General features: G+C 45.4%; 2 protein-coding genes across 4 annotated transcripts in view; one reads left to right on the forward strand and one right to left on the reverse strand.

Moving 5' to 3' along the window:
- CHGA (chromogranin A) overlaps positions 1–12,493 on the forward strand; it is a 13,718-nt gene extending 1,225 nt beyond the window's left edge. Inside the window, exons 3-8 of the mRNA XM_041471991.1 lie at positions 3,960–4,053; positions 4,463–4,531; positions 6,694–6,792; positions 8,408–8,905; positions 9,356–9,828; positions 12,410–12,493. Of these exons, the coding sequence (XP_041327925.1) occupies positions 3,960–4,053; positions 4,463–4,531; positions 6,694–6,792; positions 8,408–8,905; positions 9,356–9,828; positions 12,410–12,493 (1,317 nt within the window). The remainder of the gene's footprint in view (positions 1–3,959; positions 4,054–4,462; positions 4,532–6,693; positions 6,793–8,407; positions 8,906–9,355; positions 9,829–12,409) is intronic.
- Positions 12,494–14,998: 2,505 nt separating this feature from the next.
- ITPK1 (inositol-tetrakisphosphate 1-kinase) overlaps positions 14,999–26,804 on the reverse strand; it is a 142,500-nt gene continuing 130,694 nt past the window's right edge. For all 3 annotated transcript variants that reach the window (XM_041471865.1, XM_041471866.1, XM_041471867.1), the window contains exon 11: positions 14,999–21,520. In XM_041471865.1, coding sequence (XP_041327799.1) covers positions 21,198–21,520 — 323 coding nt within the window. In that variant the 3' untranslated portion in view covers positions 14,999–21,197. The remainder of the gene's footprint in view (positions 21,521–26,804) is intronic.

Raw genomic sequence — 26,804 nt, forward strand, 5'->3', positions numbered from 1 at the left:
TAGGTCCCTTCCCTTCCCTTCCCTGAGGGGCACAGTGCACATATCCAGCTGCTACTTCCATCAGAGAGAGATGCCCCTCTTCTCCACTCCCGTTTTAGCAGAATAATATTTCTCTGCTTGTGTTCCAGATGAGATGAATAACAAGTTCTCCTTTTTTTACCCCCTCCCCTTACCTTACAGCCGTCTCCCTTCCTGTGACAAATGACATGAATAAAGGCGACACTAAGGTAAGGCTGAGCCTGTAGTGGAAGGGTCAAATGAAGAGAAAGGATGTGATGTTTCACCTCCACCGAGGTGGTTTGGTTTGGGCCACTCCTACTGAAATACCCTGTAGAAAGTGCCAGGAATTTGCATGAGATCCCTCAAGCAGGATCCATCTCTGCTCCCTTCCTAACAGAATTTACCCTTTGTGCATCCACTTCTGGGCATGCAAGGAAGTCCTTCAGGATGTGACAGAGGGATGAGGCAAGCCTGTTTAGAGAGGAGATGGAGGCTGGGTAAAACTCTCCTTAGTCCTCCTACTTTCAGCTTTTCAAAGCTCCCAACAGGAGGTGACTCAGGGGAGAGTGGGGGGGAAATGTGATTCAGGAACTGTGTGTTTTTGGAGGTGTATACATCTGAGTTTCTGTGCTACTTAAACATGCATGCTCTGGAAAAATAGGCAACTGGTACTCTCAGCTTGCTAATCCATCCTCAGCTCCTGCTCAGCCTGTCTGGATGGCTATGAGCAGTGCAGGACTTGGCTGACCTCTCCAGCCCTCCTTTACAGGCTTCTGTGCACATATCTGTGTCACACCCTCCAACATTTATAGCTGCGCTTCACAAACGTGCACTCCCAACAGCCTTTTGGCACCTAAATGCTTGGGTAGGGGGGTATGCCTGTGTTAACCAATGTCAGACACGACTCGCTGAGCCCCCCACCCCCCCATCTTTCATATGAGCTGATCTCTTTGCTGCCCAAATTAAAATTTCTTTGGAAATTCATGTCCACAAAGGAAACTCCAGCATTTTTCCTTTCTACTTCTTAACCATTTTGTGTTATGAAATCTTCTGGCCACATAATGTTTTTTTTCAGACAGCAGCAGGGGAGGGCGTGCTGGTGCCAGTCTCAGGCACAGGCTCCACTGCAGGTTACCTGCAGGACATGTGCCATGAGCAACACCTCCCTGTGTCCTGTGAGACATGCCTGGGCTGGAGAGCAGTTGCTTTGTTAAGACTTTTAGCCTGCTTAGCCCTTGCTGGGACAGAGCCATGAGCTGTGAGACACTGGGTGCTGTCCTCAGGTTGTGTGCTGCTGAGGAAGGGGACGCGGGACAGGCACTTAGCCCTTCAACTTTCCATGCCAGAGTGGGCATCTGATGGGAAAATCCACTAATCATATGATTTTCCTTGTGAGGTCTATTCCCCAATATATTCTATGTGTAAAAAAAAGTACTTTAGTGGCAAACTCTATGGAAATGCTTCCACCAGGAAAGGACTTTCCCAAAAGTGCCCCCCTTCCCTGGGTATTACACTGACACAGGCTCTAACAGAGAGCAAAATCAGCTTTCTTTTGAATTTGCTGGAATTGGAAGAAGTCATTAGGGCTTTCCTGCTTTCATCATCCTCTGAGACACAGCATTTCAGGGAAGGAATTCCTGGTCTCATGGAACAGATTAGGGCAGGGATATCATCACATGAATACAGCAACAAGCACTGCAGCTCTTCCTACACACCATGTTCTGTGCCACAGCATTTGTGGGTGGCTCGGGGCTGTGTAATGGGTAGTCAGCACCTGCAGGCCTTTCCTGGACAGCTTGTCAGACTTTCCTTACACCAAGGGCTTTCCATAGGGAGCTGAACAAGACCAAATGTCTTACAACGTCTCTGGTGTTTGCCCACTCTTGCACTTGAAGGACCTGTTTCTCACTTACAACCATACATTTTAGAAGGGCATAGCTGAGCTCAAATATGGAGAAGTCTGTCCTTGTAAGGGCACAACCCTTTGGAGATTTCTGTGTAGGGACATTGTGAGCTGCTCTTAAGGATCTAGTTACATGCTCATGGTTAGATGATAGCTATGGCAAAATTCCAGTCTGAGTTTCTGAACTGGATTAATTACATTCATTTGGAAAGGATCTCCTCCATTTCCTGATGCGGGTTTTTGTTTCATGACCTTGTGAAGTCTCACTCTGCAAGACCTCCTCTAACAAAAAGACAGGGAGAGTGTTGTAGGATGACTGCACTCTTCATTTCATTACCTTACAAAGCTCCTCCACGGAGCTGAATGTATTTCTGTGGTGAGTGATGTGTCTCTTTGTGCTCAAAGACCTTAGATCAGCTTAGAAGTCTTAAAAAAGCTTGAATAGAATATTTCATTGAACCAGTCTTACTTCTCATGCTGAAAAAGTCTTAACTTCTGAAGCTGTATCAAATACTGCTACAGTAAGTGGGTCCAGAGGTTGGGAAACATGAGAGGGAAATATCAGAATCTGGGGTTTTTTCTATTTAAAAACAGAGTGACTCAAAATCATCTAAAATCAGTATTAATGGATCACTTGTGATATAAGAGAATTATACCAGGGAAATTCCCCTGCTTTCTTTTTCTTTTTTAAAATATTTTCTGTAGCATTTTTAATCCATTAGGCAATTCCCTCAAACTGTGTAAGGCGTAGAGTTCAACATTTTATGGCTGTGATCTGCAAAAGCAGAATTCTCTCCTTACACAGGGTGAGCATTTGCCCATTCCAGTTGTCCAGTGAATATATCCAACTGCTTGAATGAACAGCATTGTGGATGACTGGGGACTGCTGACTTGTGTTTAATTTCTACTGCAGCCACAGCGCTCTGCTCTCCTGAGAATGGTACACTGTGAGGGAGGTCAGGGCTCTCAGGGCTGCCTGCTGAAATCATCAGGAGAAAGAGGTTCAGTGAGTGAATTGTTTGCCTTCAAGGCTTAACTTGTATTCTTTTTTCAATTTAGCCTCTCTTTTTTCCCCACAGGCAATTGTGAGCCCTGCATTCTTCCTAGATTGCATTATAAAAAAATCACACTTTTGAACTAAGCAGCCTGATTCCTATACTAGCAATCAGCACCAGACTGTAGTGAAGGTTTCTCTCCTGTGTGATCATTTGGGTTTACCTGACCACACACTAGGGCTCCCAGGAGTGTGTCTTGGCATGGCAAGGATGCCTACAATCTCAGTGCAGGTGACAAATTACATAAATAATGCTCCTGGTTTTACACTAACAAAACGGGCTGCTGAAAGGGTGCGCCCAGAGCTCATCCTTTCTGAGAAGCTATGTCAGAACTTCTTTGCTTTCAGATGACCTGTCATCACGTAGAGCTCTTCCAGTCTATAACAGATGGCTTGAACACTTGAAGCACAAGGTCAAACACTTCTCCAGAGTGCCTTGTCCTTTCTAGGGCTTGAGAGCAGTATTTCTCATCTGTGTTTGAAAGTATTTTGTCCCACCTCACCTTCCATGCCTGGCTTCAATCTAACTATGATGTCTTTCCAAGGCTTTGAAGAGCTTTTAAGATTTCAAGGTCATCTGTTGAACAGCTATGACTACTTTTTGCTCTCTACAACTTCCCACTGAGTCCTTTTATGAGACGGAGGTTGAGATATATTGACTTAAAAGAGGATGATTTTGGATTTTCTGTGCATATATTCAGATACCCTTTACTCTCCAGATGTGCTCAGACTCTGGTATGGTCTGAAGCCATGCAATCCTCAGCTGAATTGAGTGTCATGTGGAAGACGCTCTTTCCATTGTCATGTGTAATTTCCTCACTCCTCAGTTGCAGAAGGTACCTTCTGTTCCTGAGCTAGGGAAAACAAGAACTGAACATTCAGTTCCAGCTTGACCAGAAAAGCAAGATCTGTGCTGTCACCTGCTGTACTTTAGCCTTGGTAACAAGTAGAAAAAAAAGACAAAAAACCAGTTCTTTAATTTGTAGTTTTGTCTCTTTCTAGGTGATGAAGTGCATTGTAGAGGTCATCTCTGATACTTTATCTAAGCCAAACCCCCTGCCGATCAGTGAGGAATGCCTAGAAACTCTCCGAGGAGGTACTGCCTCAGACATATTGCTGGGTATCAGCAAAAGCAAATCTGGCAAGTAGGGGCTGGTCCTGCCCTGGTCCTGCCCTGGTCCTGACCAACTGAGCCCTGACAAGGGTTCCCCATGCTCTTCCACTGGGCTGTACTGGGCCCCAGGAGCAGGGATGGAGCCACTGCTTGTCCCAGGCCATGCCTCGTGCTGGCACTGTGGCCACAGGGGTGCTGGGTGACATCAAACTGCCTGGTTTTCATAGGACCTTCCTGCTGTCTTAATCACATGGTTAAGATGTGAGAGCAAATCAGGCTAAGGGAAAGAAAAGAGCAAATGAAGAAGTGGCATTTGGGGTTCTGTTTCATTTCCTGGGGTTGGGGGAGGTTTGCTTTGACTACTTTCTGTACTAAGTCTTCCCTGTTGCAGATGAGCGAATTATTTCTATCCTTCGCCACCAAAACTTACTGAAGGAACTTCAGGAAATTGCTGCACAAGGTACAGTGCCAGTATATTTTTTTGGGAATGTAACTATAGGGAAGATTTTTTTTCTGTTTTTTTCTGTTGTAGTCCCTTATAGAGTTTTATTCTTTGGTTGGTTTTGTGTTTGTTTTTTTTTTTATTTTATTTTTAATTTTATATTAATTTGAGATCATATAAATATGCCCTAGGAAATGTAGTTCCAAGATTTTCAGCAGACATTTTGTCAGTAGGGACAGGAATTTTGTTTATAATAACTCCAATATGTATCTGATAATTTCAATAGCTACCAATGTAGCTTGGTGCTGATGTAGTCTCAAGACATTTTGAGGTGGGAGAAGTCTAAAAGCAAATGCTGTAATTTATTCAACAAATAATCACCAGTTCCCAAACTAGAATGAAAGGCAAGAAAACCTCCACTGTCTGTGAAGCTGGAGTCTAGCACTAAATCCAGGTGTGGCAGCAGGGAAGGCCCCCTGAACAGTGAGTAAGATTTGCACCTTAAAGACCCCAGTGAAAATATTCTTGAGCTAATGGGTATTTTTCAGATGGCTTCCTTAATTCAAAGGCAAGTTTCTTTGGTTTGGAGGGTGCAGGTCAATTGCACTGGTCAATGTGGGAGCAGCAGCAGCACCATGGAGCTGTACCAAGGGGTGCTGAAGGAAAAAAAGGGACATTCTCAGGTGCCCAGTTGCCCAGAGCCAACAGAGCTCCCAGGCAAGGCTACTTCAGAGTTAGGCCAGATCACTCTGTCCAGGTGAGGCTGCAACAGGGGTGTCCCCAGACTGCAGGGAGAGCACCTCCTGGCCTTCCCTACTCCTTCTGCTTGGGGTAACCAGGGGCCAGCTGGGTATCACCAGAGAAACAATGACTAGGGCATCCCTGTGCCCTGCTCCTGTGTGGCAAGTCTGCCAGAGATGGATGGAAGGCAGTGACACCAGAATGCTTTCAGATTAAGGAAGCCACAGAGGCAAGAGGAAGAAAGAGAGGAAAAATTCAGGAAGTCAGAGTTGGGAAAGAGTCTTATGCAGCTCCCAAAGCCATATTTTAGTCACTACCCAAACGGTGGAGGGGCCAGATGCTCAGTGACCTCAGATGGACTCCATGGATGCTCTGGTGATCCAGAAGAAAGAAGACATGGTCTCTTTGGTGTGCTGGGATATGGCTGCCCAGGCACACCAGGAGTTTGAGGAGGAGTACTCAGATATCAGACAGGCTGTGCCACTCAGCATGGCGTCCATGAGAAGGAACTTGTTACATGGAGGTGCACCTTGCTCCACTCTTTCCTCAGCCTGAGCCCATCACACCACTTGGTCCCATGGTAACATGAGATCCAGCCTACAGATCACAGAGACTGGGGGTGGAAGAGTCTTGTAGACCAAGGGAAAAGCAAAGGTGTTAATCTTAGTGTCCTCTGTGCTGGTGCAGCTGGTTCTGCTCAGGCTGGAGAGCCCACACCATTCAGTTCTGGGCTAGAGAGGACTGGGCTGGCAGCACTGGCTCTTGCTCTTGCATTAAGGCACAGAAGCAGGGCATGAGCTGGTTTAGACAGGGCTTGTTTGTCTTGCAGATCCCATTGCTGGTTGCCAGAACAGCTGCAGCCTAACCTCCAGCTCATGCTGCCTTCAGACACCTCTCTCCAAGGTGTTGTATTTTTCTAGCAGGCTCCATAATGCCAGAGCTAAGGTATGGGGCCTTGGAGCCCCAGACTACCCCTGCAGTGAGAATGAATGCTGCTTCTTCCTCCCAGCACACAGGGGAGAGGGGCCCCCACAACCACGCTGGAGGATACAGGAGCTCTCAGTGCTCACTTCGACAGAGGTGCATGGGAAGAATCTGGCAGAAGGCAATTTTTATCTTTCAGTACTCTGAAGTCTTTTGTTGCCCTCAGTGTGGTGCAGTTCAGCACCTCTTATTCCCTAGATTTCCATCAATATTGGTTTTACTGGCAACCCTGCCATCTCTGTTTAGAGACCATTTTCTTTCCTGCAGATGATGTTTTTGATTGTGGTTTTGTTACTGCAGTTGATTCACATACCCTCCAGTCTCACTCCTCCCAGCTCCCAGGTAGATTTTTCCACTGTAGCAAACATAAGGGGCACAGAACTATTTTCCTACCTCTACTTTCTAAAACATAGAAGGGACTGTTGCCTTTCCCTACCTTTTGTTACTTGACACAGGTGCCAATGAGAGAACTCAGCAGCAGAAGAAAAATAGCGGCTTTGAAGATGAACTTTCCGAAGTCCTTGAAAGTCAGAACAACAAGAACAAGCAGAGAGGTCAGTGTCAGCCTCCACCCCCGGGAAATTCAGGTCAGGCTGTAAACAAGGATCTTCTTCCAAACAGCCTTGATATGTCCATCTGCTTCTCTTCTTTGATGCTGCTGCTGACACACACAAGCAGCCTGGTGTTTGCTTTGTTCTTATTTACCAGCTCAAACAACACGTAGTCTCTGAGCTATAGTAACTGGACATGGTCAGGTTACTAAAGTCATACTGACTTTTCCACCCTGTTGCTGACAATTTCACTCACTTATAACACTTAAAATAAGTCACAGCCAGGGAAATCCTGCACTGAAAGAGTCAGTGAAATAGGCAAGGGTGATCTGGGTTTTTGCCTGTCACCCCTGTTTCTAGGCATCTAAGATATTAAGTAATGAATCTCTGAAAGGAAAATTGAAACACACACAATGCACACACCCACACAAAACACCTGTATCTTGGAAAGATCACCTTCAGCTGGCATTTCCCCTTGCCAGTGTTTCTCTGGCATTACTACAGACAGGCAGGTTAGCAGAAAGGATGGGTTAGCCCCTTCCCTTTTCCTTGTCAGGATGATACAATGTAAATGTGGGGTGATGTGACTCCTCATCCAGCAGCAGCTGGGTGCCCACAGAGGGTCTCAAGCAGCTCTGGGGCACATGGCTGGCCCACAGCAGCACAGCACTGCTGTGACACCAGTCCAAAACTACTTAGAGCAATGAGGAGTGACACCCCCAGGGGCTGCTGCTGCTGCAGCCAGCACCACCAAAACCCAACAGGTAGGATGGTGGCACTGCATCTCCCTACTGCCAAGACACACCTGAAACTCTTGCTCCAGCAGCATGGAGATGAAGGAAGATGATGTGAAGATGAAATGTGGCACATGGGCCAACCAGGCCCACTGACAGTCTGGTGACACCAGCACAGTGTCACAGGTGGCCACCAGCCTTGTGTGACCAGCTCTCTGCGTCCCTTCATCCTGGTACACTCCTCAGCCCTCCTTGGGGCTGCACTTAACTTTCCATATCTCTCTGGCTTTTAAACTCCCATATTTTCTTTTGCAAAGTGTTTTCTCTGGTTAATAGTGTTAAAAGAGGCTAGTCTCCCTTGAGCAAGAGCAAATACTCAGCCCACATTAAGCTCCTGCTGAGTAGCTCCTTTGCAGAAGCAGAGACAGCCCTCCTCCCTCCAGCACCCGGTGAACAGGGGTGGCTGCCTCTTCAGCCTGGTGGGAGAAATAAAGATGTGATGTGAGTGCAGCACTCAGAGCAGGGAGAGCTGTCCAAGTGCCATATTACACTCCTAAATAATTTAGTTTTACATGCAGTCTGGTTTCATGCAGGGTGAATTCATGGCTGGCATCTCAAGAGATGGTGATGAGGACTGTGCTGCAGCAAAACACTTCAGCATATGTTTAACTTCAGCCTTGCAAGTCTCGCCAGGAGCACAGGCACCAGAGAGAATGCTGCCTTGCTTGAATGCAAACATATGCTGAAGTGACTTGCAAAAGGATCCATGGGCTGGCTAAGCATATTGCTGAGCGGGGCTGAAGCTCCCTAAGAAATGCTTGGCCTTTGCCGGTTGTGAAACGAGCTCTCAGCAGAGGTGTTTCTTCTTGTTTCTCCCTCTGTAGATGCTGCAGAGGAGCGCCCTGAAGATGAGCAGCCCACAGGGTCCCTAGCTGAGCTGGCAGCAGAGAAGGCCCAGCAAAATGAAGACTCAAGAGAGGAGAAAAAAAGCCTGGAGGAGAGGGAACCCGGGCCATGGGATACCAACCCTGTTGAGAAAGAGGACCGGGAGGAAGCTCAGAGCAATGACATCAGGGATACAGAGGATACCCATCGAAACAAAGTTTTGGACAACCACATTGGCAAAAATTTCAGTGAGGATGAGCAGCAGCAAGGGGATGAAGAGGAGGAGCTCAGAGGCTCCAGGGACAGCCTGGAGCTTGAGGATGAGGGAGAAGAGCCATCCAGGCAGGGTCAGAAGCACAGCAAGGAGGTAGCAGGGGAGCGTGTGGAGCGGGAGGATGATGGAGACGAAGCTGCAGAGGAGGACCCTACTGAAGCAGAGAGGTCACTCGATTTGGCTGAGGAGGACGAGGAGGCTGAGGAGATGCAGGGAGGTGACAGTATGTATCCCAGACTGCACTGATACCATCCTGGGGTGAGCTGAGGGCACTGAGACAGATGGGTGAGAGGCTTCAAAGACAAAAAGCTGAGGCAGTTGCTTACTGAGTTTACAGAAACACACTGGCCAGCAGCCACCCAGAACCCAACACAAACATTGGACACACAGGCCCATGCACAGCAGGTAACGCAGGCCTTGCAGCTGCCTTGCTGCTCAGCTGTCATAGATCCTGGGGACAAGTCACTCATATTCTCTAAGCTTCCTACAGGGGTTTTGACTGCTGCCTTCAAGCCCCATCACTGACATGGCAATGTGACAGTAGGTATTTCCAGAATCTTGGGAAAGCAGGCCTAAGTCAAGAAATCTAGCATCACCACTGAAGGCTCAGTTCAAAGGTGGACCTTAAACAGGTTAACAGTTGTGTTCACTGCTTTGTTTAATGCTCTTTCAGATAACGATGATGAACTGGGATTCGGAAAAGATGTGCAGAGCTCTGAAGAGGAGGAGGAAGAGGAGGAGGAAGAGCAGCCCCGGGCACTGAGAGGAGGAAGGCATCGCCTGGAGGATGAGGAGATGCAGGGAGAAGAGGACACCTTTCAGCCCAGGGATGCCAAAAGTGATGAGATGGAGGAGGAGTCCTCCAGGGAGTGGGAAGACACCAAGAGGTGGAACAAAATGGATGAGCTGGCCAAGCAGCTGACATCAAAGAAGCGCACGGAGGAAAATGATAGTGAGGAAGACCCAGACAGGTCCATGAAAAAGACATTTAGGTCCCGCAAGTATGCCCTCAGTAGTCCAGAGGAAGATGTGAGAAGGTCATGGAAGCATCACTCAAAGGAAGACAGCAGCGAAGGAGGCTTTCCACTTGCTCCCATGCCTGAAGAAAAGAAGGATGAGGAAGGCAGTGCTAACAGGAGAACAGAGGTTGGTGTACACAGGCTTAGAGAATAAATCCCACCCAGTTATCCAAAGTATGCTTGGAGATGTGGATGGTATACTGGCATTAACATAGCCAGCAGTGGTCCTCTGAGGCATTAAGTTGATGCTTAGTGAACTTCCAGTCATTCAGCCTCAGGTATTATTGAAGTTTGCACCTGCTGTGCCTTTGGTTTTTGTCCTTGTTTTCGTGACTAGCACAAAAGCATTCCCTGCCCCCCAGAGTCATGTCTCCAGTGACAGCACTTCTGCACTGCCCAGACATAGTGACCAGAGCTGTAACTGGAACCTAGGGGTAGTCCTTCTGTCCCAAAGCCCTTCCAAGTCAAAAGGAATGCTTTCCCTGCCTCAGGGATGGAGTGAGTAATGTCAGACCTCCTACAAAGGTAAATCAGGGTTGCAGCTGTGGTGGGAAACCTGAGGTATTTGAGTGGACATGGAGGATAGATACAGAAATACATCTGAGCCAGGCTTCCAGAGTCAGAGACCTCTTTCCCTGACACCTTGAGTGATGCTAGGTAGTAGCTCAGCACATCCCCAGCAGCCACGAACTGCTGGTGGGTTCACCTTTGTGCTGAGGCCCAGCTCCAGGCACAGTTGATTTGGGATAATACAGGGAACTGGGCAGTGGAGCTTGGCTTGGGCTTTGTGAGCCTGGGACAGGTTACGATCAGGTGCCTGGGAACAGGCTGGGGCAGCAGGTGAGTGAAGCCAGTTGGCTCTCTTGCCTTCAAAACACCCCTCTTGCCTCAGTTGTGTGCCAAACCATTGGCCAAAAATTGCCCATTGCATCTCCAGTTGTATTGGTTCAAAGCAAAGCCAAATGTCTCAGCTCAAAGCTGGGGCACAGTGGGGTGGGCTGTCCCATCTGCCTCCCACCACTGTCTGCTCACATCCCACATCTCTCCCCCAGGGAGGCTGCTCCCCACCTGCCCCTGCAAGTGGCTCTGGGGTGCACCTTGTCTGCAAGGTGGCGGACTCAGTCTCCAAACGGGGATTGGAAAGGAGGTTGCTGAGGATGCAAGACTGCTGTGTTTGCAGCTGCAACAAGACTTTTTTGTTTGGTTGGCTTTTTAAAATGGATCAAGGCCTCTGGGAGTCAGTGAGTAAGGCCAGGCACACAGGAGTGAGGGAAGGCACAATCTCTGGCTGCTGTCCTGTCCCTCTCTTCATTTTTGGGCCATGGGGCTGTGTGGCTTGGCCAGTGAGGCAAGCATAGGTACAGATAGGGGCTGAGAGTGCTGTCCCCTGCACTTTCCAGGGCTCAGCATGTGGGACCAGGCAGATGCAAGCCAGAGCACAGGCAGTGGTTTGGGTCTGACCAAGGTCTCTCTGGATGCTGTAGAGAATTTCAGAACCTATTTTTCTCCCTTTCTGGGGGCTCCAGCTGCAGCCCAAGTTCTCCTCCAGTGAGGTGAGCCTCAGCCAGCTGCTCTCTGACCCACTTCAAACAAAATGAAACAGGGTGCTTGGGCACCCTGGGTATTTGAAGGCACCCTGAACTGCTGGCACCCTACTGTAGCCAGAGCTTTCCCAGGGGCTGTGTCAAGGGCTTAGTGGAGGGGCAGGTGTTCAGGAAAATGGCTCAGAAAGAGAAAACAAACCCCTTTTTCATACATCCTTTACTTTTCTCACACCAGCCACATGCAGTGCAGTGGCTCAGTGTCAAACTGTGATTTGCAGATGCTGAAGGTGAGAGCAAGGCTTTACTCCCTCCACACAGGAGACGGGCTGTCACCTCGGCTCTGCCAATGGGAAAAGGGTACAGCACCAAGTTTGCTCACAGAGAGCCTGTTGAGGACTCTCCGTGTGTGGAGACACGAGGCTTGACTTGCTGCTGCTACACTGCTTTCATGGTCTGCAGAGAACCCAGGTGACCACAGCTGTGAGGGACAGGCAGGGCTTGGGCTGGCAGCAAGGCAGGGCCACCTGGATATGACCTGAGCTCAGGCAAAGTCACACAGTCAGGCATCTGAGTACCTGCACTAAATAAAGCAGCTACAGCTGGCAGCACAGATACACAAGAACTGGTATAGAAAGACCACCAAGTGATGGGCAGCTTGAGCCTTTGAACTGATGGCTTCCTCAGTCACTATTTTCCCAGGACAAGTATCTTCTGCTAGTGGAGGTGCAAGCAAAGACCCAGGGCAGGGTGGGGAGAGGGCAGGGTCCATGCTGCACTTCCCGAAGGTGGCAGGCAGCGGTGCCCATGCCAGCTTGATGGCACTGACTCCGTGCTGGCACCCAGTGCTGTTTGGCAGAGCCTGCCCTGGCTCCCCAGCAGCCATCTCCCTGCAGCCCCATGTTCTGGAGGCACAGCCCCGTTGGGGGCTGCCCTGCCCGGCAGGGTATGGGGGAAGGATGGCAGCTGCATCACTAGCAGCAGTAATTAAACATTAGGGCAGAAGTAATCAGTGTTGTGCACACCGGTCTGTCCAGAGAGACAAATGCAGGCTGAAGGGATGGGGCGGGACAAGGCTGTGCTCGTGCCCCAGTCAAGGCTCTCTGTAGCTCTGGGGGTGAGGGTTGCCCAGCTGCGGCCACTGACAGTCCCGGCCTTTCGTTGCAGGACCAGGAGCTGGAGAGCCTGGCCGCCATCGAGGCCGAGCTGGAGCGCGTCGCCCACAAGCTGCACGAGCTGAGGCGAGGCTGAGGGCCCGGCGCTCCCCGTGCCGGCGGAAGCAGCGCCGCCACCCTCCTCCCTCCCTCCCTCCCTCCCACCGCGCGTCCATTTCTCGATCTAAGAGCAGTTAAGCCGAGCAGAAGCACCGTGCCTAGGAACCGACCCCGCTAGCCCCAGGCCTGCCTCCCTCGCCATAGTGTTGTGCCCATCGCCGCTGCCTCACCTCATGCTGCCCTCTCCACACGGATGTCCACACGCCCGGCAGGGCGCCCGTGGGTGCGAAGCGCAACCTACATGTGTATTTTCTGTCTGGGTGGGGTTTTCTCCCTCTTTTTTTTTAAAGACAGGACAGCTTTCTAGAAAGTTCTTTCACCGGTAGTTTCACTGGGTAAAAAACTGCAATAACTTGTTATCTTTTGATTAAAAGCTGAGAACTCTGACTGTAATATATTCTATATAAAAAATTTATCTAAGGAAAAATAAAACTGCAGTGGGTTCCTTCCTTTGTTTTGGCAGCTTCAGTGTCAGTTGTCAGCATGCTGCAGGGCCTGGACAGTCCTGCAAAGAGGGCAGGAACGGAGGGCTCCCCTCGCCACAGACACGCCATGATGGCGCTTTGCTCCTTACCCTGGCTCCAGCGCTGCTGTCCTCCGGGGCCTGGCATCAGGGACACTTCCCTGTGGTCCCAAGCACTGTGGGGCTCTCCCTGCTCAGCTGGGGGCTGCTGGTGCCACACTGCTCTCCCCCCTGGCACTGGGTGTCTGGGTGCTTCAGTGAGGCTTGGGTCGCACCTGAGGCTCATCGATGAACAGAGAGAACACAGTTAAAAGTTCAGACACTGGGCAGTACTTGACCAAGTCAAGCCATGTGGACAACACATGAGTAGATTAGAAAGAAGGAACAGATAGGCCAGTCAGGAGGAGAACTACTGGTTTGTGCTCCCCAGAGGTGAAGGGCCATCCTGAGGAATGTCCCTCCTGTACCCTGGCTCACAGGAGCTGGCACTGTTCTTACCTTTCCATCCTTTGGAAAGGCAGAACCTTTCCATCCTTTGGGTTTCAGACCACAGGGCAGCTGGAGGACCAAGGGATGCCTGGGTTAGGGAAGCTGGCCCCAAAATCCCTAAGCACTGCTCATATTTTAGATGTTCTCTGTGCATTGGCAGGAGAGGGAAAGATCCACCCACTGCCAGGGCTGTATTCCAGACCCCCCAATCCGAAGCTCAGTTCTCTCCCACCACCTGCAGCCCACAGAACAGCTGAGATGCTTAGGGAATAGCTGCCAGGCTTTGAACTAGGCTTATTTCTTTATTCTGCAAAAACCCTCAGTGCTGTTGGCCTGTACAGTGTATTACAGGGTGTGTGAGCGTGGGGTTCCCTGGTGCAGGAGGTGCATGGTCCCAGAGCTGTTCCTCACCCACAGGATGAGCTTCCCAGGGAGGAGCAGGAGCTGCTGAGTGGGCACTGCCCTCATTCCTCAGCCCTGAGCGGGCACTCAATGGCAAGAGGTGGTGTTGAGGCCAAGGCACAGCCCTAAAACTGCCCTGGCACAGGGCACAATCCATGCAAGAACCTGGCTGGCAAAAGTGCACTGGAGCAAGTTGTGAGTCTTTCAACTCTCTCCTGAGGAGATCCCACTCTCTTTAACCTCAGGGAAACATGGAGGAAGAAAAGTGAAGCTAAAAGTGTTGCACAGAAATGTCTATTAGGGAGTTTCCCCACCTGAAGAAATTACATTTTACATATTGATCTTCACCTAAATTTTAATTTCAATACTGTATTTTTAATCTGAATATTGTATATTGTACATATATTTTATTTATAGCTGGAATAGCTTCCCCAGGGAAATGGTCAGCACCAAGCCTGACAGAGTTCAAGAAGCATTTGGACAATCAGGCACATGGTGTGCTTCTTGGGGTGTCTTGTGCAGGGCCAGGGGTTGGACTTGATGATCCTGATGGGTGCCCTCCAACTTGACATATTCTATGATTTAGTTTCTTCCTTTTATTTTTGTAACAGTCTATGCCAGTAGCAGCACCCATACAACTCCTTGCAAACTCAGGCCTACATGTCACAATAAGTTCACAGAAACCCTCAGACCCCCACCACAACAAAACAAACAAAAAATCCCCACCAAACAAAAGAACTAGTCCCAAACCCAAAAAACCAAACAACCCCCACAGAAACGCAGCCATGTCCGAAGGAGTTAGACAAGTTTTTTCACTAAGGATGGCAGCAGCAGACAGAAATTCCTGTCTGCATCCATACCTCATGCAAAATCAACAAGAGGAAAAATATTGTTACTTGATGGAGCTACTCTAAATACTGTCTTAATTGGATATTCAAGTAATCACAAATATTTGGGACTCAAGGACTTTCTTCAGATGGAAAGATGGTGTGCAAGGCCTGAGTATGGGGCTGCAAAACAACTGCACTCGCAAAGGATGTGAACATTGAATTCCCATGAAGACAGGCCTCCCCCGGAGCTGCTCACCTCGCTGCCCTATCCACTCAGAAAGAGGAAGCAAACTAGAACTTGTTATAAGGCATTTATTTTCATTATGTGTTGGAAAGGGACAATCCTCTCTTCAAAACAATTACAGAGATAATGCCACAATACCTACTGCATATTGCTTTACTGTTGAAACCAAAACAATTGTCCAAAACAAATGCTTGGCAAACAAAAAGAAAATTAATATATTACCATTGAAATGAATGCTGTTAGATGAAAGCACCATCTCCATTGTCTGATCTGATCAGTCATGCAATTGAAGATGCCAAATAGCAAGTATTTTGGGTTTTACAGTAAGCCATGATCTTTTAAGGATTGATATAATTCTATACAAATTTAAGTACAAAATGGGAATTATGTTTCAGAAGTCATAGTGAACCAGGCTGAAGCGAATCACAAGACACACTTGTTAACACTGTACAGCTGGATTTGAACACAGATACCAGTGAACTTGCGAAACTGAGCACACGCACACAATGGTCCCCGAGATTCAGCCGTGCTTGGGGGGGAAGCAGTGCTGGAGACTGAAGGACAATATCCAACACTACTCACACCCAGAGGGCCAATTCTCTCACAACTTTTGGGATCCCAAGGAATTGTTGTTACTCCATTTTAAGAACGACAGTGTTTTTAGTATGTGGTTGTCACAAGGGTATACACAAGCTGTATCAAATACTGAATCAGAAATAAATAATAAAAGATACATCTAACACATCTTTTATTTTTTAATATTTTTTTACAGCACTGACTTTACAAGAGGATAAACAACTCATTTTTAGGGGCTGCTAACATCTGAAACAAAGAAGTCACTATTTTATACTCAACATATTCTCAACACTTAATAACTTTATATATGTATATATGACTTTTCACACACACAAAAAAAAAGTAGTTAAAATAATTTATATCTAAAACTACTGTGTGAAAAATGAAGGAGGAAATAAAATGTGGGTTTCTTTAAAAATGCTGGAAGAGGAAGACCTGATTTTCATGAACTCCATTTGCTGTTTCAGCTATTTCTGGAGTTTCAAGAGATTTCCTGGCCATCAACAAAAACTTCCCAACACATCAGGAACCCTCTGCAAACTCATAACATGCTGGGTAAGGTCACCTGCTATTGAGTTCATGTGGGCCACATGAAGGCATCTGCTATCATCAGCCCCAGTGGATTCAGGGTAAGAGTGATGGAGAGGAAGAAAACATCACCCCAGACTGCTATTAAAAACCACAGAGCGAAATTCTGGACAATTGGTATCATGATGTCCACTGGCTAGGATTTTACTCCCAAGCCCTACTCTCCTTGCCCTCCTTCTGCATCACAGATAAAGGATGTTTTTCTCTCAACAGATTTTGTTACTTCCACAGGAAAGCTGCCCCAAGAGCAGGGTGGACCAGACCCCAAGAGCCACCTGCACACACAAGAGCAAAAACAATTTCCTTTGCTTGCTACAAATGCTACTGTGCTAGTGTTGCTGAGGAATCACTCCATCTCCATTTATGTCTGGATCCTCCCAAACTTCAACCATCTCAAGTAACTTTTGTGGCCATGTAAATGTGACAGAATCCATGAAATCCATCCAGTCAAAAGCTCAAGTGCTGATGGCCTGGATCCACATAAGGTGAAGAGTGAAAGGAAAGGTAGTAAAGATGTGGAAAGTACTTTTCTGGAGGTTACATTCCTCTGAAATAGATATTAAAGCAATATTACAAATAAAATCAGCAACGTGATCTGCAATGGCATGTCCATTTTTCTATGAAAGCGAGAGGAGATTATATTAAAGGAAATATTTTAATCTACACAACGCATTTTCACATATTCCTAATTACAAAACACACATCATAAAGTAATTGTATACTGAATACAGAAATCAATACATCTCTTACTAAAAAGGAGAGAGGGGGGGGAAAAATTAGCAGGGTAATGCAAGTGAACTCCCGCAAGTGTGTGCATGGGGAGACTGCTACAAACTCAGACTCTGTTCACTAAAAAAACCAAAATCCAAGATTTTCTGCACAGCTGTGGAAGGCAAGGCTACAAGCTAGTGTGGAAAAGCCTCAATTACTTGTCACTGCTGCCATGCAAAGACTTGAGGAAATCAGTGTTAGTCTAAGAACTGAGAAGTCTGGATTTTTTTAATTGGATAAAAACAACAGAAGCATTTTTCCTGTTTTGCTCTTTTTTTGCCAGACAATTCAAACACCTCTCACCCCATTTATCCTGTTGCCTTTGGACTGTGTTCTGCCTCTGTTATCTAACCACAACTCCACCTGGTTGTTGCCTGGCTGGATACTGCCCACAGTTCATCTAGAAAACTTGAGGCTTTGTCTTGAGCAATTCTCATTATCTCCTGATGCCTCTGGGCTGGGTTCTTAGATGTAATCATCTACAATGAGAACAAATTAAACTGGTGGATTTCTGTCTGTGCAACTTGCTGCAGACACATTCCCACAATGTTGATGGAGATATTTAAACAGCTTTAACATTACAACAGTCTGAAATGTAATAATGAATTTATCCTACCTACTGATCAGCCCAGTTAATCAGTTCCTCAGCACAAAGGTTGTACAGCCAGACACTTCAACCAAAGGCAAAACATCACTGGCCAGTGGTTCTGCATTACACAAACCACAAGAGCTAGCACTGATGCTGATGGTTTGGTTGCATTTCTGCAGTTGCTTTAACACAATGATCAGGATGTTCTGGCACCGGCTACAAAGTCAGGCACAATGTGGCCAAGTCAGGTAGAGGAGGAAGAGGGTGACTTTACAGCACAGGCAGCAGTAATACCATTCAAGTTCTCTTCAACAGGGAAAGATGTTCACCTGTTGAAGCTAATTACATAATTACAGTGGAATCCAGTCTCATCTCCACCATGCTGACATAAAACCTGGAGAAATTCCAGTCAAGCTAATGGTATTCTCATGGATTTCAAACAGTGAAGCAGAACAGTAATAAATCCCTAAAAAGCTACCTGGTGACCATGTAATTTTAATACAATTGCTCTCATCAGCACAGCAGTAACAGCAATGCCTCTGAAAACACAGAAGAACCTTTTTCTAACTCACAATAAAAAGAATTCAAACAGACATTATGAAAAATCTCCTCAGATTGTCTGCAATTTTAAGAGCATGGGCATTCTGTTATGATCTAATGTTACTACACTCCTACTTTTACAAAGAAAGACAAGACTACAGAATATTAACAAACTTACTGTGAAGCTTATCTTAAATCAAAACTATCCTGAACTTACCAAATGAGGCAGCAATTCAGAAAAGCACTTTAGCACAAGCTTAATAATATACTCATGCTCAAATGTTTTACAAGAATGTAATTGTATGTCTGGATACTCAGTAATTTACAGTTTTGGCTTTTACAAATTGGTATTCCAATTTGCCCCTGTGATTTAGCAACATTCTAGTACATGAGCCATTACCTTAATTTCTGCAAGGAAATATAGTAGTACAGCAAATGCATGGTAATTTATGTCAAAACTCTATTGTAATGCCACATCACAACAGGTACCTGCATAACTGCACCTGGTAAATTAAAGTGATACCGATACATTCGATAAATAAAAAATAAATTACAGACTATGGGAAAAATGTCACTGATCACACCAATGACCTAAACGTGTTTTCTAGTTACTGCCAAGGTCTGGAGTAATATTTAAATATAGTATTTCTGCAAGCATTCAAAGAATTACAAAATAAACTTCTAACAATAATTTGTAAACAAGTTTAAAATGCACAATTATATTTCAGTAGTTTATTTTGGAGAAAAAAAGCAGTGCAAAATAGGCCAACCAAAATTCAGAAGGCAGCCAGGAAAATAAAATTCTTATTTGATGTTCTAACTAGGAAACAGCATACAGACATTTCCATTGGATCCAACACTCAGATTCATGTAAACATACTTAGTTTGAAAGGTCTTGAGTTAGTAACCCAGTTCTAACATCATTGCTTCATCCCCACCACCCGATAAAGAAACAACACCCAAAAAACCAAAAAAGCCCAAGCCATTGTAATAAAGGGAGCAATAGGCAAGTCTACAAACACTCCACCAGCTGGTTACAAGAAAGTACCATACAAAAATATGCACTGGCAAGTTCCTTCCTGAGGGCATCTTTTGTTACACATGTAACATAAAAACACTTTTTATTTTAAACAACCAAAAACAAATCCCAAACTGTAGATGTCAATTTCATTTTAGTCATGGCTTTACGAAAGGTTTGGTCTACCATGAATACTTTTATAAACCCTTACCTATGTACATCTGACTCACTCACACCACAGCCATCCAAGACCTGCAAGCTGCAGACAACACGGGATCCAGCAGCCTCAAAGCATACAAGGGTTGTGAAGCGTGCCCAGCTCAGAACTGATCTACAACACTTGAGGAAGTTGGCTGTGCTTATGTGCACCCTGGGATCTGAATGATACCATGCCCATCAGGTTCTTCATAGAAATATTTTAAAGTCAGTAATCCCTCTAGAGGTGGAATCATCTTCTGTTGTGTAAATCATCCTGAAAAATTCAATCCTGGTTATAGGAAATTCCCAAGAATGGCATTTTGGAAGAAGACCGATCTCTCCTACAGAAAAAGCATTGTTTACATAAAAGATCTGCTACATAACACTCTTCAAAACTTTTTCCCCTCTAGGACTAGTACCATCAGATAGTGTGGTGACATCTTTTACACAGTTTAATCCTCTCTCCACAATCTACCTGGGCTTTAAGTTCTAGACCCTTTCCCTCTGAGTAGCCATCTAACACATGATACTAACCAAACTGGTATTAAATACTGCAGTGACAGATGCTTTATGAACACCTGCTACAGAAAAGACAGAAATTCCTATATTTGCAAGCTAGGAGCTTAACTAAGGATATTTTTCTTAACACCACCCTTCTTAAATGTAAATTTTAGGGCTAATAAGGGGAAGAGAAGGCCACTTCTACCAAAATAGTGTTTCTGTTCTTAGCACTTGGATATTTCCAATATAGTGTTCAGAACTAGCAAAAGTTGCAGGAATTCTCAACAGCAGAAGATGCTGCCATACTAGAAGATATCTCAAGAGATACAAATTGGCTGTGCTATAGTTTACAAATAGTATACAGCACTGTTGTAAATTACCATATGGCCTTGCCTGGCAGCTTGCAACAAAGTAACGGGGTCTCCAAACTAGAGCTGTCCTGTATTTCCACCTTATATGAAGCTACACAATTTTGTTTATATTTTAGAAAAAAATGCACAAGAACATGGATCTGTGGAAGGCAGTGACTGTGTTACCTCTCAGGATACACAGATCAGGTGTGCTGCTCCAAGGAAAAAGCACAGCTCTGCCAGCCTTTTCCCAGAGTCCTCACAAGTGCAATGGAAGGAGAATTAAACTCCTTGTGAAGAGACGAGCTGCTTCCATTAATTCTTCTAAGATTTCAGCACTAGCAGACAATTCGAAGCATGTTATTTAATCTACTAAATGACTCAACTTAAATAGTGGCACCCTCTCTGGGTGAAAGGTGTTGCTGTTTGCAAGCGTGGTTAGAAGCAGATCTGAATGAAGCAATGAGGCCTGGGGGGAGAACTGCAAAGCTGGAACAGGGGTGGTCACCTCGGTTCTGTGCCCTGAATAAGCAGGCTGCTCTGTCCTACTCAAAGTGCAGTGGCTTCACAGCAAGCTACCTGCCAACATCATGACTGGTCAACGTTTCAAGAGATTTGGTTTAGTGATACTGAAGTTGTTTTAGCTGTCTTATGCAATGGCCTACCTGGAAAAAAGAGGAATGGGGAGTTTTTTAGGCAAAAATCTCTAGCACTGTTACATTCAGACACTGCATTTCAACATTATTATCTTCTTGATACTATGAGGTCCGATTTTAAAATGCTGGTCACCAGTGATTACAAAGAATAATAGAAATGAAAGAGCAACCCTTCCAGAATGAAAGGACTAGTGTTAAAACACATGTGTGTGTAAACTCACTACAGATTTGCAACTGGAATCTGACGAAATGGATTTAGATCACTTTCTTGCTCTTCCCCTTTCAGTCCGTTTCATCAGAAAATTAGGTTAAATCAAATGGAAAGTTTTCTTTATTTTGTTTTTTTGTGTTGTTATATGTTGGGTTTTTTTCCATTTTTTTGTCAATTGTATTGTTAAAGCCTGATCTGGTTCTGGGACCACAATCTGTATCCCTGGGGGTTTTCTCAGTCCATGGCATTGGCAAGTTATTGAGAAGAAGCTTTTGTTGCCAACGTAGCGACGCAGTGCTGCTGGAAGCTGGGGGACACTGCTGAGTTGCAGCCTAGTCTCTGGTGTTGAAGTTTTACTGAGCTGTTGCTCTCACTCTCCACAATCCAGGAGGAGTCTTTTCCCATGACGCTGAGACAGCCTGTGCTAGCACAGCATATCCGCTCGTCCATGATCCCACCGCTCTGCTCTGCCAGGAGCTTGCTGTGGTTTAGCTGGGTCACCTCAGGTACCTGACCCTGCAGGACAGCAGCTATGTGGTTCAGCAGATCTGTGAAAAATTCAGAAACACCCTCATAGCCTGAAAAGAGAAAAAATGAAGGAGAGAAGAAAAGGTAATTAAGTAATTTCCTTAGGTTCTTTGAAAGGCTTCTTTTAACAGTTTGTTTCTTGGAGTGTCCTTGCCCTCCACTGATCATAAAAAGATTATAAAAAAAAGGTTTTCTCCATTACATCATTTTAAGTGACAGCAGAAGGAGATTAGCATAAAGAGAAACAGAGACTCTTGCAAAAAAAAGCATTTTTCTAATGAGAAAAACAATTGACTTTCAGATTTGCTGCTTCTTTTTCCTCCCAAGTATATATACATATATATAATTTTAGGCATATTCTATCATTTGTTTCTGAGTCCAGGTTTTTCCCTAAGTTGCAAACTCTCTGGTATAACGCTGATCTTTTCCATACCATTTCCAGGTTAACTATGGCACGTAGCTCTAGTGCAGAGCTTTGTTGAGGGTCTGGACCCGCTCCACAATTTGCCCAGCAATATCCTCAGTTAGGGAAACCTCAGAGGACAGCAGGGCTGGCTTTATACCCTACAGAAAAGGCAACTTCCCACTGAGCAAGAAGCAATGCTCGTCTAACCTAACCTAACTTGACACTTAAAACATGTTTGCTGTTATGTCTGACACAACACCCGAGGGGCAAGAAACGTACATCAATGATACAGTATTTGATAGAAACATCAATCATTTATTTCAGTACTGAAACAACCTTTCTGCATGTTCTGTTAAGTGATTCCAGACAATTCACAATGCAGTTTAATAACAAGTTTCCTGGTTAAAACAGTTGCTCAAATACCAGTAGACATTACATTTTTGGTGACACAAAGGGAGGTAGGTGTACAGAGCATCTGGGTCTATTCTAAACACTGTGCTACAGGCACAGTTTTATCATTGAATTTCATTTTAAAATTAAACCAGACATGCAACATATGGGTACAATGTCCTGAAACGGATCTTAACTGCTACTGCATTACCTAAAATTGTTGTCAGTTTGCCTTAGTATTTAGAGGTGATATATGACATTCAGTGTTGTTTAATGAGATAGGCTGATTGTTTTAAAATGTCTATAAAAGTGTTCTGGAAGTGACCTAGTATTAATATAGGAGACTGAAGCAATAAGTAAGTTTAAACAACCTATGTGAATAGCACACATTCACACAGCAGCACATGGGCAGAACCAGAGACCACAAAGTAAATGCACGCTTTAGAACACTTTTAGTGATGTTATCACTTGGCAGAAGAGTTCCTCAGATCCATAATTAATTTAATTTTAATTTCCATTCTCCTGCAAAGACCAACTTCCTTAGGCAACAAAAAACCCAACTTCCTGGAAAACATCAAGTAAGACTATAATTTCACCTATAATAAATGTGGGGATTTTATGGTGTATTTATAAGCTATATGTCAACCAATTAACTCTTATTTAGGCTGCTACATTCCTTTGGATTATATTGCACTTGGTCCCAATTATCCTAGATACTTAACAGGTCACACAAAACATCAGCAATGTGAGACAATACCTCACAGTTCTCCTTTCTCAGAGGCCCTTGAAGGGATTAATCAAACAAATCTCTCATTTCAAAACACCAAGTTTCCCAAGTACCCCACACAGTAATCCACTGATTGGCAGGGGTCAACTAGAACTCCTAGGGCTGGCCCTGGGAGTCAGAACAGGATCTCCACCCCTTGGACAGAAGTGCTTGTTACGCTTTCTTGCTTATGTAAAAGCCATGGGATTAGCCTTCAAATCTACTCAGAGCGCTTCAAACACCCCAGGAATAAGCCATCTCCATAGTAACAGCTTTAATATTCAGCAAGGAGATCCATAGTACCCCAGAGTGTTCTGTGTCTGCTCATTGAAAGCAAACTAGCCTTATAGGAGGGCACCTGGCAAACTCACAAAGAAGTTGCTTTAAATATTTAATAGGAATAAGATGGCCAGTTATTCTGTCCTGAAATCAGCAGATGTTAGTGAAAGGAAGCTGTATGTAACAGGCAGGCTCTCTCTGTGCCAGCCCTCTGCACACTGGGTGGAAACGCCCAAGTAATTCTGCCAGGTCAGTCAGAAGAAACAAGGAAATAGAAGGAAGGGAGGAAAAGAATTAGCTGTCTAAACTCATGGCTCGCAGGACACCTGGGAAAGCTGCAAACTGTGGGTATTGCCTCACTTGGTTCACCTAGGGCTCCTGTAGGCTTCTCAAACTAGTCAGTTGTGGGACACCACTGTGCTGCAATGACAACGAAATCAAGAAGTGCAGATTGAATTACACCTTCAGAAACTACTGGCAGTGAATTTGGGATTCGTGTTACACAGGGAATTAGTGGGAGGATGTAACTTTTGCATGCCTAAAATATAACTTGCATGAATCGTGCTCCAGCAGGTGCTATCCTAGCACTGCCCACTTGAAACAATTTTGGAAATGCCGGTCTGCAAGATGCCTGAATTTTGCTATACTCAGAACAGTCTCCAGAGTCCTCTGGTTGAGCATGGATAGGAAAGATGTCCACCCAGCAATGCATGTGAAAACAAGTGCCCACCTCTGTGAGCTTTGGTGAAGGCAAGAAATGGCTACGACCATTTTGAAGCTAACATTACAGATGCTACCTGTGTGATTTTTCAGAGACTCTCCCTGATCTGGCACACTTGGCTTTTCTGCATGTTCTCTGGGTCAGAGAGAAATGAATAGCCCATATCCTGCATTTACAGCAATGTTTTTACATACACAAAATGCACATTCAGATTTGATGCTCCCAGCTACCATGCAGATTCACCAGAGCCAGCAGTTCACCTGCATGGTGATAAGCCTGCAGCTGGGGCTAGGAGAGCTCAGCCACAATCACAGGACAGCAGGTTACATGGAACCTTTTCTCTCACTTATCTGAGGTCAGACAAACATAACTTCCACAGGCTACGTGACTGTGCCTACAGCTCAGTATCTCAGCTGGTAACCACTGCTAAATATAGGACCAGTAGTTTCCCACATAACAAAACACACAATAGGCCTTTCAGACATTTATCTTTAAAATCTTTTTAAAGAGTTGCTGGTGCTAATGGAGCAGATAACAGACAACATCCTCCCACCTGCTCTCAATTCTGTCATTAAACTCATCTCAGATAACATCCCTGAAGTGGCAGGTTCAAACAAGCTTCAAGCCCAGTAAACACTGAAGATAGCACACAAGAAAGTCAGCAAACCTCTGGGCAGCTGGATAAGGCTTTGGTCAGGCTTGGCCCCAAGCCATGGCTTGAGTTCCATGAAAGAGGCTGTGAATACTCTTTAAAGGGCATCTCTTCCCCTCCCCTTTTCAGAGCAGTGGTATAGAGATAATGCTCAGGAGGGTCAGCTCCAGTTTGGCTCTACTGCAACTCTTGAGGGCTATGGTGATTTGAGGAAGAAGAGCAAGGGAGGGCACTTCCTGGGACTGCACTGAGCCAGGGGAGAAACAGGGAGATCCCACTGCTGATGCAGCCCACTGGTGACTCTTTTGAGGTGGGCTGAGTTTGAACTTCTCACTAGCAAGGTGCTGGCTCAGTCAATGAAGTCAGTCATTGTAACTCTTCAGCCTCGGATCATACAGGCCCTTGGAGGGAAATGCAGTTACCTCTTTTGAGCAACAGAGTTACCTGTGCTGAGATGTAACTTTGCTTCTGTTGCATTTTACCCCATTGCTTCTTCTCTGACCTCAGCAGACCTTGAGAACAGGACTCATCTCTGTTCTGCTACCTTTTACAAATTTGAAACCAGTTTTTTCTCTCCCCTGCCTTCTCTTCTGTATGTCTGGGCCCTGCTGCTATCCTCTAGTTTTTCTCCAACTGGTCTTCAGCCTATCCCACAGTGATAAAGTCAGTAGTTACCATCACAATCCCCATGTTCACCATAAAAAAAACCTGCTGTGTGAGACACAATGTAGATCAATGCATAAGAAACTTCCCTGTGTTCTCAAGTCTCCTGCAAGGACTAAAACACTGTTAATTCAAAGTCCCTTCAAAGACCAATTACTGTGCAGGCTGAAAGGCAGGACTTGGGCTCAATATTGAAACCTACTGCCTTAGGGTAGAAGTACAGCAGAGCAGTTCTGCAAACTTAAGTGACAACAAGTCATTGGTCCTGTTTAAATATATGTTTGCCACATTGCTGTTCCCCAATGTGGACTTTTCAATATTTCAAGAAAATGAGAATTTCAATCTGTGTAAAGTACTAATTCCAAAATAATACTTGAAAAAAACCACCCAAAACCGAAAACATGAAGCACCAAACCAAAATGCGGGATACAGGATTGCAAAAGAATGTCCTCTATCACTGACTTCGAGACCCAATGGCTGAAATATAATCCCATTAATAAAACTGTTATGGTTCCCTCTAACATCCAGTTTAGGTTGTTTCACTGCCCTGGGCAGAAGAGTGTTGTCATAGGTCAGCAAATTGCATAACACCATGTGGTAGAACCATGCTGGGAAGTGACCTGAGAATAGCAGAGCTGAGTTTTAAGAGGAAGCCAGTCACTGTGGAGATAGACAGACAAAGCACTACAGGGCAGTAGGAATGAGGACCTGATCTGAAAAACAAGAGATTGGGAGCTCAGGACAAGACCTGTAGATGTAAAGACACCACAGCCACATTGAAAACACAGTCTTCAATGACAGGTTAAAGAAATTACATAACAGCCTGTGTAAGTCTCAAGAAACAAACACCCCCATTCAGGTAATGAGAGGAGATTCTCAGAGAGAAAAAACCCTGCAAAACAGCACGGTTATTTTCCTGGGTTACACCACTGAGTTTAGCACGAGTGACAGACCATTACTGTCTCACCCTTATTCACGCTTACAGCTACTTTTAACAATTCTGATGATCAAGGAGCTTGTTTAGTTGTTTCCAAGACATATGCTGCACTAAAAAAAGTGGAGGACAAATTTACCCATTTCTACATGCTCTAATCCATCCTTTTACTCCAGCACTTACGAGAACCTGCAAGGACACTAACTCTCTACAGCAACTTCTGTGCACCTACAATTTTATCATTTTCAGATTCCTGGTATTGCTTTTGTGCACAAATGTCTTTTTGTCGGGAATCAATTTGCACAGGAACACATTTTCAAGGGAACAGATTGTTGCTTCCACCTCCTCTTTTTTTTTTAACGGCCCAGAGTCTCAACAAAAAATAGTAGTCTTTAATGGCTTTCCTAAAATAGAAGTTAGTATTCTTTTCATTTCAGAATGAGGACTAGGCCCAGAAAGTGTAAGTCCCAGCACACAGTTCCACACTGCAGTTCTTGAGTTTCCCTTTGCACAGAAGGGCACG

Source organism: Pyrgilauda ruficollis, unplaced genomic scaffold (genome assembly GCF_017590135.1).
Source record: "Pyrgilauda ruficollis isolate IOZ18807 unplaced genomic scaffold, ASM1759013v1 scaffold28, whole genome shotgun sequence".
Taxonomy (NCBI): domain Eukaryota; kingdom Metazoa; phylum Chordata; class Aves; order Passeriformes; family Passeridae; genus Pyrgilauda; species Pyrgilauda ruficollis.